General features: G+C 41.9%; 1 protein-coding gene across 1 annotated transcript in view; it reads right to left on the bottom strand.

The window, feature by feature from the left end:
• The window catches only part of LOC126250492 (uncharacterized), a 79,702-nt gene that overhangs the window by 63,956 nt on the left and 2,962 nt on the right, over positions 1-12,784 (bottom strand). Inside the window, exons 2-5 of the mRNA XM_049951564.1 lie at positions 11,147-11,381; positions 5,543-5,788; positions 5,109-5,295; positions 272-396 (exon numbers count right to left, since the gene is read on the bottom strand). Coding sequence (XP_049807521.1) covers positions 272-396; positions 5,109-5,238 — 255 coding nt within the window. The 5' untranslated portion in view covers positions 5,239-5,295; positions 5,543-5,788; positions 11,147-11,381. The remainder of the gene's footprint in view (positions 1-271; positions 397-5,108; positions 5,296-5,542; positions 5,789-11,146; positions 11,382-12,784) is intronic.

The raw sequence follows: 12,784 nt of genomic DNA, 5'->3' as shown, positions 1-12,784 counted from the left end.
CATATACAGACACTTATTATGAGTTATTAATAATTATGTGTCATTTTATACCGTAAGTACCACTTCCCTGTTAAACACACACACACACACACACACACACACACACACACATATACAGACACTTATTATGAGTTATTAATAATTATGTGTCATTTTATACCGTAAGTACCACTTCCCTGTTAAAATTATTGAATTGTTTCTCAATCTCTAAAGTCACTGATGACTCCTGCCTATCACTTGCTGCTAATTCATGACTCCATGTAAAGCTTACCCTCTGCAAGGTTGTGCATAGTGCTTGAAGCTCTGATATCTCTCGCTGCTGCCTTAGGACTATATGATCGGATGTTTGCACTCTCATTTCAAGCTCTTGTAAGCTATCACTTCCTTCGTCCACGTCTATAACACAAATGGGAACACACTTAGAAAACAACAAGCATTGTCTATGAAAGATAAATTACATTCCTGAATAATAACTTTCAAAAACAAGGCACTGAGTCACTGATGTGGTCTGTTAAATCATCATGCAACAAAAAGCAGCAAGTGTCAATAATACAAATGTTTTTCATAGTTCTCAAAAGAACTGAGTTCACTATCTTTTTCTTCTTCTTTTCTCAACAAAGATGCATGATAGCATAATCATTAGTGCATACCAAGTCCTACACAGTACTCAGTGGTTTTAATTAAGATAATAAATATATATTTTGTTAAGAATGAAAGAAGTTACACAGATGTGTAAAGTTTTACCCTGAACTTCATTTCCCAAGCAAACAAATTATTGTTATCTAAGTTACTTTCTGTAATGTTTCTTCTCTAGCTGCCTTCAGTGCACTGGGCTTTTGTTAAAAGAAATCTATCCTCTTTTCTGTATGACTAGATTACACTGATCTTAAATGCTAAATCATTGAATATAAATTATTGTTCTATAAAATACAGCCTTCCAAGAGAAACCATTTCTTTTAAATACTTTCATATACTTGACACCAGACACTTAGTTCTACATTTGTCACTAACAGCTGCAAACTTTAAAGTAGATTTTGTAGCGAATTTTTGAGAGTAGCATCAAATTAATTTAGGTACCTGATATTCGATTCTGAACTTCACATACCATACATATAATTGGCATTATGAGACTAAACATGCAGTTATGTTTGATACGTACAAGGGACAATTTCAAGACCAGATAAATGACTTAAAAAGGGAACTTTCAGCTCAACAGCAGACATTTAGAAGTGCAAATTCAGAGTCAACATGCTATGTGAAAGTGAATGGATTTTTCAAAAATAAGCCTGTCTTGTCAAACTATTACTAGATGTGTGGATGAAATTGGAAGACAAATTGAAGATAATTTTTAAAAAGTTGCATCTGAGTGTATATTTTATTTTCTGGCTTTGAATGAATGTGCAGATATGTTGAATACCACCCAAGTGGCAATTTATGGAAACATTGTCTGCTTTTTTTCAGTATTTGCTATGCCATTCTCCATAGACGTAAGTTCATTACTGGAACATTTGCAAATGGAATGCTGTGAAATGCAGTATCATGCACAGTTAAAAGAGAAATTTAATCAGGCTGGTTTGGAAGAGCTCTATAAAATATATCTGGACAAGAATACGTATCCAGCAATTTACAAAGATACTTTAAAAATGATTTCATCATCTGGAAACATTTGCATGTGTGAACAGCTTTTTAGTCAGATGAATTACATCAAATCACAAATGAGAACATGAATAACTGATTTTCACCTGGAAAACTCTTTGTATGTAGCAACTACATAAGTTGACATCAACACTGACTCACTCAGTTCAGTCAAACGAAGCCAGACATCCCACTAACATAGTGTTTCATAAAATTGTATAATAAATTTTCTTTCCTCAGATTTGTTTGATTTTAAAAAAAATTAATACTTCTTGCTTGTTTTGATTCACAAAACAAAAATTGGTGATGCGACCCACAGGCGAAGTCTCCTTTCAAAAATTTGGCCTACCTGCCAAAAAGGTTCACCAACCCTGTTTTAGTGCTTTACTTAAAGAGCCGCATTTCATATCCTCACCACTGATAAAGTATTATTTTAGACTTGATGAGGGAAACAGAGATGTGAAAAAATGAATTTACTTCCCCAAATGACATAACCAGCTTATTAGAAGTGGCTCAGTGAATTTCTGTATACTGTCTAAAATGTAAATTTGAAGGAAAACTCAGGTGCTACAGTTTTTTTCATGCCTTCTATCACTGCCACCAATCTCTACGATCTACAGTATGTGGTGTGTGTGTGTGTGTGTGTGTGTGTGTGTGTGTGTGTGTGTGTGTGCGCGCGCGCGTGTGTTATGGGATTTTCACAGGCGCTATATACATGAGTAGTGTATGTGTTGTTGCAACTGTATCAGGTCAGATTTGAACACAAGTCTTTAAAATGTGCTATCACAAAACCCTAGTTCTATTTCCGTGTGACATCTCTGTCACAGTACATCATCTGCATGAAAGGTATATTTTCAGCACTTCACAAAATGTTTTCACCCCTACCTGGACTCTGGTCATTGAAGGGCCACTCCTCCTTCTCCATACATCCAGTAGATGAGCTCATCTTATGTGTGTTAGTGTGGTGTGGTGTGGTGGCTGCACTGGCTATTCAGTGATTTCACAAGTCACCAGCTGATTAAAGAGTTCACTAGCTGGTAATGGGTGACTTTTCATCAATTTTGACCAATCATATTCTTCGAGACTCAGTGTCTGAATTTAAAAGATTGATGATTGATATTGTTGCTGAACACAGCACATCAGAAATACACGCAAAAGGATGAGACTGAGTTGTAAGTGGCACAAGAAGTGGTGGTGGCAGCTGGGCACCCTTGTCATGCATTGCCTCAGTCCAGAACACTTCACATTAACTGTCTTGTTTTTCCATTACCGCTGAAACCTAGCGGTAATTGTGTCATAATAACATGGTGAAGCTAAATGCTGCAAGTTGTGTTGGCAACACAGATCGTGATTATGTTAGCAGTTTCTCTCTCACATCTCCCCTCTCCACTATGACCTAAAATATCCCCAGATCTGTCACCACTCATGTTGCGAACCATTTGTCTTTTGTGCTATTTATGACTCGTCCAGTTACATCAAATGTCAATAGGAAGAAAATGGGACAAAGTCAAGAGAGATGTTGAGTAAGAACTTATAGTCAAGATAAACCTTATAGGAAGAAACGTAAAATTGGAAAATTTTTAGCTCTGATCTTATGGGTTTTTCACAGGGGCTATGAATTTATGGTGTAGAATCATGAAAAATGTAAAATTGGAGAACGAAAAATTGAAGTTCCACTGTAGTATTAAAGGTGATCTGAAGGAATTTGGTGCAGCAGTAGCACACACTCATGTAGGGTTTGTGAACATTTTCCAGTGCCTCAAGCAATACTTCACTTCTGTTACTAACATAGGTACCAACACAACAAAAATAAAATTTTATCGACACCAATCTCTGAGCCAAGGACATTTCATCTCACCCTTGTATTACGGTGGGGTTGTTTGGGGGAGGAGACCAGACAGCAAGGTCATCAGTCTCATCGGATTAGGGAAGGAAGTCGGCTGTGCCCTTTCAAAGGGACCATCCTGGCATTTGCCTGGAGCAATTTAGGGAAATCACAGAAAACCTAAATCAGGATTGCCGGACGCAGGATTGAACCGTCATCCTCCCGAATGTGAGTCCAGTGTGCTAAAAACTGCGCCACCTTGCTCGGTGTTCTTGTATTAGCATATACTGCTTTGTCTATGTGCAGCAGGACCAATTCCTTGGAACAGGTGAAATCAAGAAAAATGTTTCCTCAATGCATAATTTTGGCAATGTTTCTATTCTGTCATAAACACAAGTGCCACAACAAAGACGAAAAATGAAAGACCAGAGAAGGTGGTGAAACAATTTCAGCCAGTGGTGCACTGATTAGGACCATACAACACCAGGAGTGACCTCTGCAAGAAGTGAATGTAAGTGCCCCTCCTGCCAGCCTATGCTGCCCAGATTGGCTCAGTTTACAGACATTAGTGGACAGTATAGGCACGGTTGTAGACTGGCAATCGCAGATGTCTGTCAGACCACTATTTGAATCTGGAACCTTTGACTTTTGTGGGCAAATGCTCTGCCAGCTATGCCATCCAAGCCTGCATACTCAGTTGATAGATCATTTGTCTGCAAATGTTAATAGTGCTCAGTTCACGTTCCTGTTCAGCACACAGTTCTAATCTGCCAGAAGTTTTTTTAAATGCTGGTAAACAAAATTAAATAATATAAGTAAATACTTGACACACGATAAGGCAGGTTAAACAGTACAAACACATGCTTAAAATTTAAAGGAGTTTATTTGCAACATTCCGGCAAGGAATTGGTGGGAAAAGCCAGTTATTGTCTTGTATTCAACAAATGTAGAAACAGCAAAGAAGAAAGTGGAAGGCTTTCATGATCTTAACTGATAAACTGACACTGAAGTATTTGTGACACCCCTATGTTTGGATTAAATGAGAACTGGCATCCATTTTATTTAATTAATTACTCTTCTTCCCCAAAGATACAACCTACACATCTCCCCACTTGCTAATGTCTCCCTTTTTTCTCCTTCATTTCATTTCTTTCTATTCATTGTTCTTTATTTGCATTATTCTTATTAAATGGCATTCCTCCTCCACTGCTAATCCTAATTCATCTCTACTCTCACCCTATATGTCCCTTCTATAACCTCTCAAATGATGCCAACACTTTGTTTACTTCTGTACTATCTTTGACTTCCTACTCTCTCTAACATCTTTGCCTTCCTTCCTTCTCATACAAGACGGGGTCTTGAATGACCTGCCTTCTTGTCCAAACTCTTCCAGGCCAGTCTCTTTCCTCTCTGAAGAAGGAATCTATTGTTCCAAAAGCTATAGAGTTGTGATCTACTTAATGCATTTACACTGAAAATACTGGAAGTTAAACAGCCTGAAGATAACAACTTGCTAGCCTTTCTGTCTCTCTGTGATTCCTACAGCCTTGTGGAGAGAATTTTTCTTTTTACAAAATCAGTTAATGTACTACGATATACAAACTAAATCGAAGTAAGTTTTCATAACTGAAGCAGTAAAGTATCTTACCGATCCTCTCAGTTCCGAGCAAGGCTTGGACTCTATTCAGTGTGCGAGTTAGTTCCTCCTCATGAGAAGCCCGCAGAGACTGCTCGTGTTGCAGTAGCTTCGTCAGTCTCTCAGACTCAGCTTGTTGCATTGCTTGACCCTCTGTCAGCAAGCGTATGTGTGCCTCTAGATGACGAACGTCCTCTGCCTAAAGCATCACTGTTAGATTACTTTTATGTTTACACATTTATCACTATATTTAAAAGAATAAACCATGAAACTATAATTTTAATAATAATTTGGAGTGTCCATTATTTAAAGATGAGTGAATTTGTGTAATCTCTCTCTCTCTCTCTCTCTCTCTCTCTCTCTCTCTCTCTCTCTCTCTCTCTCTCTCTCACACACACACACACACACACACACACAATAGTGTTGATTCAATCAGTATGTCTCACATTTGGAAGACTATCAGTCTGAGCAGCAGCGTCCACAGTAATGACACCAGATGGTGCCGAAAAGACACGTCGTGTGACGCGTGGCCGAGGATACGGCGGCAGAGAGCGACTGGGAGTGGAGCTGGTGTGCGACTGAGGACGGCGTAATGAGGCAGCTCGCACCAGTGAAGAGCCACCTGCAGATGATTCGCGGCTGGCCGACAGGCTTCGTACTAACTGAGCTCGACCGGATGCTGTTGATGGGATCTGGAGGATGATTAATAAAATCTGCAGTTTCGTCATCTACATATTTTTAATTTACATTAGGAACTGGTCTGGATTTTATAATGAAGTGCCACGATAGAACTATGAAACAATACAGCATGCATTTGCAAAAACTGGAGATTAGAATCCTTGCAATGCTCAAACATATTATGCTTCAAAGATCACAAACTCAAAATTACAATTAATCAGCTGGGCATATACAAGTGTTTTAGGAAGGTTATAAGTTTATCTATGCAGAAAAAGAGCTCCTGTGAAGCATTTTAGCGCATAAATATGTGGACAACATCAACTTTAGATGTAGATGGGTAGAATGCAATGGAAGTAATCCTGAACCAAAAACACATACTAAAGCAATTTGTAACAGGTCCCAGAGGAAGAAGTAGTTAAAGCGTTCAGCATCTCATTGAAATAAAGATGATCAGATACAGTGCATCAGTGTAGTCAAGAAGGTTGTAGTATGAATTTTGCCTCAGCTTAGTAGCATAGTAAGTGCTTAGTCATATATATATATATATATATATATATATATATATATATATATATATATATATACACTCCTGGAAATGGAAAAAAGAACACATTGACACCGGTGTGTCAGACCCACCATACTTGCTCCGGACACTGCGAGAGGGCTGTACAAGCAATGATCACACGCACGGCACAGCGGACACACCAGGAACCGTGGTGTTGGCCGTCGAATGGCGCTAGCTGCGCAGCATTTGTGCACCGCCGCCGTCAGTGTCAGCCAGTTTGCCGTGGCATACGGAGCTCCATCGCAGTCTTTAACACTGGTAGCATGCCGCGACAGCGTGGACGTGAACCGTATGTGCAGTTGACGGACTTTGAGCAAGGGCGTATAGTGGGCATGCAGGAGGCCGGGTGGACGTACCGCCGAATTGCTCAACACGTGGGGCGTGAGGTCTCCACAGTACATCGATGTTGTCGCCAGTGGTCGGCGGAAGGTGCACGTGTCCGTCGACCTGGGACCGGACCGCAGCGACGCACGGATGCACGCCAAGACCGTAGGATCCTACGCAGTGCCGTAGGGGACTGCACCGCCACTTCCCAGCAAATTAGGGACACTGTTGCTCCTGGGGTATCGGCGAGGACCATTCGCAACCGTCTCCATGAAGCTGGGCTACGGTCCCGCACACCGTTAGGCCGTCTTCCGCTCACGCCCCAACATCGTGCAGCCCGCCTCCAGTGGTGTCGCGACAGGCGTGAATGGAGGGACGAATGGAGACGTGTCGTCTTCAGCGATGAGAGTCACTTCTGCCTTGGTGCCAATGATGGTCGTATGCGTGTTTGGCGCCGTGCAGGTGAGCGCCACAATCAGGACTGCATACGACCGAGGCACACAGGGCCAACACCCGGCATCATGGTGTGGGGAGCGATCTCCTACACTGGTCGTACACCACTGGTGATCGTCGAGGGGACACTGAATAGTGCACGGTACATCCAAACCGTCATCGAACCCATCATTCTACCATCCCTAGACTGGCAAGGGAACTTGCTGTTCCAACAGGACAATGCACATCCGCATGTATCCCGTGCCACCCAACGTGCTCTAGAAGGTGTAAGTCAACTACCCTGGCCAGCAAGATCTCCGGATCTGTCCCCCATTGAGCATGTTTGGGACTGGATGAAGCGTCGTCTCACACGGTCTGCACGTCCAGCACGAACGCTGGTCCAACTGAGGCGCCAGGTGGAAATGGCATGGCAAGCCGTTCCACAGGACTACATCCAGCATCTCTACGATCGTCTCCATGGGAGAATAGCAGCCTGCATTGCTGCGAAAGGTGCATATACACTGTACTAGTGCCGACATTGTGCATGCTCTGTTGCCTGTGTCTATGTGCCTGTGGTTCTGTCAGTGTGATCATGTGATGTATCTGACCCCAGGAATGTGTCAATAAAGTTTCCCCTTCCTGGGACAATGAATTCACGGTGTTCTTATTTCAATTTCCAGGAGTGTATATATATATATATATATATATATATATATATATATATATATAAACAAAGATGATGTGACTTACCGAACGAAAGCGCTGGCAGGTCGATAGACACACAAACAAACACAAACACACACACAAAATTCAATCTCATCAGGAAAGAGGGGAAGGAGAGGGAAAGACGAAAGGATGTGGGTTTTAAGGGAGAGGGTAAGGAGTCATTCCAATCCCGGGAGCGGAAAGACTTACCTTAGGGGGAAAAAAGGACGGGTATACACTCGCACACACACACATATCCATCCACACATATACAGACACAAGCAGACATATGTCTGCTTGTGAGATGTCTGCTTGTGTGTGTATATGTGTGGATGGATATGTGTGTGTGTGCGCGAGTGTATACCCGTTCTTTTTTCCCCGTAAGGTAAGTCTTTCCGCTCCCGGGATTGGAATGACTCCTTACCCTCTCCCTTAAAACCCACATCCTTTCGTCTTTCCCTCTCCTTCCCTCTTTCCTGATGAGGCAACAGTTTGTTGCGAAAGCTTGAATTTTGTGTGGGTGTTTGTGTGTCTATCGACGTGCCAGCGCTTTTGTTTGGTAAGTCACATCATCTAGGAAAGATGTTATGTGGACATGTGTCCGGAAACACTTACTTTCCATGTTAGAGCTCATTTTAGTTTTGTCAGTATGTACTTTACTTCCTCGATTCACCACCAGTTGGCCCAATTGAAGGAAGGTAATGTTGACTTCGGTGCTTGTGTTGACATGCGACTCATTGCTCTACAGTACTAGCATCAAGCACATCAGTACGTAGCATCAACAGGTTAGTGCTCATCACGAACACGGTTTTGCAGTCAGTGCAATGTTTACAAATGCGGAGTTGGCAGATGCCCATTTGATATATGGATTAGCACGGGGAAATAGCCGTGGCACGGTACGTTTGTATCGAGACAGATTTCCAGAACGAAGGTGTCCCAACAGGAAGATGTTCGAAGCAATTGATCGGTGTCTTAGGAAGTACGGAACATTCCAGCCAATGACTCGCGACTGGGGAAGACCTAGAATGACGAGGACACCTGCAATGGACGAGGCAATTCTTCGTGCATTTGACGATAACCCTAATGTCAGCATCAGAGAAGTTGCAGCTGTACAAGGTAACGTTGACCACGTCACTGTATGGAGAGTGCTATGGGAGAACCAGTTGTTTCCGCACCATGTACAACATGTGCAGGCACTATCAGCAGCTGATTGGCCTCCACAGGTACACTTCTGTGAATGGTTCATCCAACAATGTGTCAATCCTCATTTCAGTGCACATGTTCTCTTCACAGATGAGGCTTCATTCCAACGTGATCAAATTGTAAATTTTCACAATCAACATGTGTGGGCTGATGAGAATCCGCACACAATTGTGCAATCATGTCATCAACACAGATTTTCTGTGAATGTTTGGGCAGGCATTGTTGGTGATGTCTTGATTGGGCCCCATGTTCTTCCACCTACGCTCAATGGAGCACGTTATCATGATTTCATACAGGATACTCTACCTGTGCTGCTAGAGCATGTGCCTTTACAAGTACAACACAACATGTGGTTCATGCACGATGGAGCTCCTGCACATTTCAGTCGAAGTGTTCATACACTTCTCAACAACAGATTCTGTGACCGATGGATTGGTAGAGGTGGACCAATTCCATGGTCTCCACATTCTCCTGACCTCAACCCTCTTGACTTTAATTTATGGGGGCATTTGAAAGCTCTTGTCTACGTAACCCCGGTACCAAATGTAGAGACTCTTCATGCTCGTATTGTGGACGGCTGTGATACAATACGCCATTCTCCCCAGGGCTGCATCAGCGCATCAGGGATTCCATGCGACAGAGGGTGGATGCAAGTATCCTCGCTAACGGAGGACATTTTGAACATTTCCTGTAACAAAGTGTTTGAAGTCACGCTGGTACGTTCTGTTGCTGTGTGTTTCCATTCCATAATTAATGTGATTTGAAGAGAAGTAATAAAATGAGCTCTAACATGGAAAGTAAGTGTTTCCAGACGCATGTCCACATAACATATTTTCTTTCTTTCTGTGTGAGGAATGTTTCCTGAAAGTTTGGCCGTACCTTTTTGTAACACTATATATATAGCATCCTTATCTATCTCGTGAGATTTTTTTTTTTTTTTTAAGTATAGGTTTGCTTTTATTTAAATGTCTTATCTTTTAGATCTATTTTTTAATTGTTTATTGACTATAATATATCTATGGGTTGCAGGGGCACCGACCCCTGGGGAGGTGGGTGGGTATTCATGCATGGCTGTGTTCACTTAGCCGTTGCAGCTACGTAGATTTTCTACACTGTGTGCGTGTGTGTGTGTGTGTGTGTGTGTGTGTGTGTGTGTGTGTGGAAAATCTAAGTCAGTGAGGCCAGGTGGAAATCTCAGCCCCAATCCTCACAATAAAAGGCTGGTTCAAATGGCTCTGAGCACTATGGGACTTAACTTCTGAGGTCATCAGTCACCCAGAACTTAGAACTACCTAAACCTAACTAACCTAAGGACATCACACACATCCATGCCCGAAGCAGGATTTGAACCTGCGACCGTAGCGGTCACGCAGTTCCAGACTGAAGTGCCTAGAACTGCTCGGCCACAACGGCCGGCTTAAAAGGCTGGTGTCTTTGCCACTACAAAGACTTGTACAGCATAGCATTTAACTAGTTGCTCTGAGTTAATGTTACTTGAGAGGTGTGTGAATGAATTTATTCTTTGAGAAGCATTCCTTGTGACGTTTTAAATATATTGAAATAAGGCATATACTTGTATGTGACTAATGTATGCTGGCTTATAGACCTCAAACAGTCTTGTGACAGCTTTATGTAAGAGATGCTGCAGTCTGCAGAAGGCACTGTGAGTTTTGGAGAATCTTTTCACTATATGGAAATTGGTCATTTCAGAACAACTGTATGAGCAAATTTACTGTTTGTCCATCATGTTAATAATGGCAAGATATTCAACTGTGTCTTCCAAGATGAAAATTCTCTAGTTATCTATGACTTCTTGGCATGAAAAACATTCAGTGTGTATATTTGGTTAGATGGCAGTGAAGAGGATCTGAATTGAATTGTATTGATAATCTCTGAGCTCATGTAGAAACACATAATGTCAGGGAAATATCCAGACCAATTGGACAACACACATGTGTGGCTCATTTTGATGTCTCCAGGACTTGCAGTAGCTGTTACAAGGGCCCTTTGAGGTTTCAGACATTATTGAGATGAAGGTGACTAGTGTTTAGGTGTTTTATTCCAAATTCTTAGTTAAATTCATTATTACTTAAATCACTCAGAGAAGTGTGAATCATATTGTGCAAAAAAAGGTGTTGCTGACCTTTGCAGGTGGCGACTGTGTGCGACGGCGAGAGCGCCTGGGCAGGGTGGCATAGGTGGCAAGCACATGACGTGCTTCTGCAGTACACGTAGCAGTAGAGCCCACCAGTGATGGTGGTTGGCCTCGTGGTGATGTGGCAGGTGGTGCACCAGAAGCCTTGGTCGCACCCAGCGATGGCGGGCCAGAGCCAGCCGCAGATGTCGGTGTAGGTGCTGGTGTTGGTGTTGCACTCCGTCTGCAATGTGTATTCTATCAGAGTACAACCACTGTGTCAAAGTAGAACATGTAACTGCAAGATTGAACGTCATTTGAAATGTGACAGATATCCAGATGATAGTCCCATTCTCATCAAGCCCTTTCTAGCAGATATAGCACAACATTCTCTCCATGATAATATATTCCAGTACCCATCATAATCGAGTGTCTTGGATAGCTGCACATCCCATCTGATAGATTGCTGACATACACACAGTATAGGAGCAGTCATATGACACTTCACTGTGGTACTTGTAACAGTACCTTATCTCTCAGAAACACTTGTCATCATGGAAAGTGTACTGGGTGTAATATTCAAAAAGTATTCAAGCCTCTCACATATCTGAGAACCTATTCCATACGCTCAGACATCTGTTACCAATCTACAGTGCTGTAGATTATTGGAAATTTAGGAATACAAAACCTGCCTGTTGATCTGGGTCCATGTTTCACATGATTTTGTGTGTGAAAAGGGGAAGCTGTACTTCACATAAATGATGCTTTCTAAATCCATGCAGAAATTCTAAGAACTGCTATCTCCTATTCCCCTGTACACACCCTTATCAAGCTGCAAAATAGAATGGGTGCAAAACCATGGTGCGTGGACTCAATCGCCATTTGTGCTTCCCCCTCTCACCAACAACACACAAATTTGGCAAATATAATTCAAAATTCAATTCAAAGGGGCTGCTACATCCCTCCCAGCACTACTTATTAACCACAGCCTACACCTTTGCCCACTTGCTGAGACTATAATGAATTTGACATGGCAGAATGATAACAGTATGTCTGATATTTTATGATTTACATATGGCTCCAAACGCATTTGTTGGAATGAGAACATGTCATTTGAATCAAGTTTTCATCAACACCAGCCAATATACAGAGAAAGAAGTAAAATATTCTTTGACAAACTGACAGGCCTGTCTAACTGGGAACATGGAACTACAGTGGCTCAAACCTACAACTACCATCCAATTTTAGTGCATGTTTGGGTGGTTTATTACATACATCTAGAGCATGCTGTAAATGCTTGCTAGTACCGCAGGCAAAAACCCCTCACTGTGCCTGTGTAAGGGCCAAATAAATGAATGAACCATTTTATTTAAAAAAAAATTACAATTTATTTTCACAGAAACATTGCTTCCACAATTTGAAACATGACACTCCGTTTATATGAAACTGCTTTGCTGTTTGCAAAGGAGCCAGTAAAAGTGGTTGAAGGAAGTGCTCCCACAGCATGACAATGGCAGCCTCATGCTATGACTGACTGCAAAGTTGACATCACTAGGGTTCATTGTTGTGCCATACCCACCATATTCAGCGGACCTTGCTCCATCTGACTATGTTTTATTTGATAGCATGAAGATTGTGCTGCGAGGT

Source organism: Schistocerca nitens, chromosome 1 (assembly GCF_023898315.1).
Source record: "Schistocerca nitens isolate TAMUIC-IGC-003100 chromosome 1, iqSchNite1.1, whole genome shotgun sequence".
NCBI lineage: Eukaryota > Metazoa > Arthropoda > Insecta > Orthoptera > Acrididae > Schistocerca > Schistocerca nitens.
Note: the sequence above shows the minus strand (reverse complement) of the source record. Positions and strands in the feature narration are given on the sequence as shown.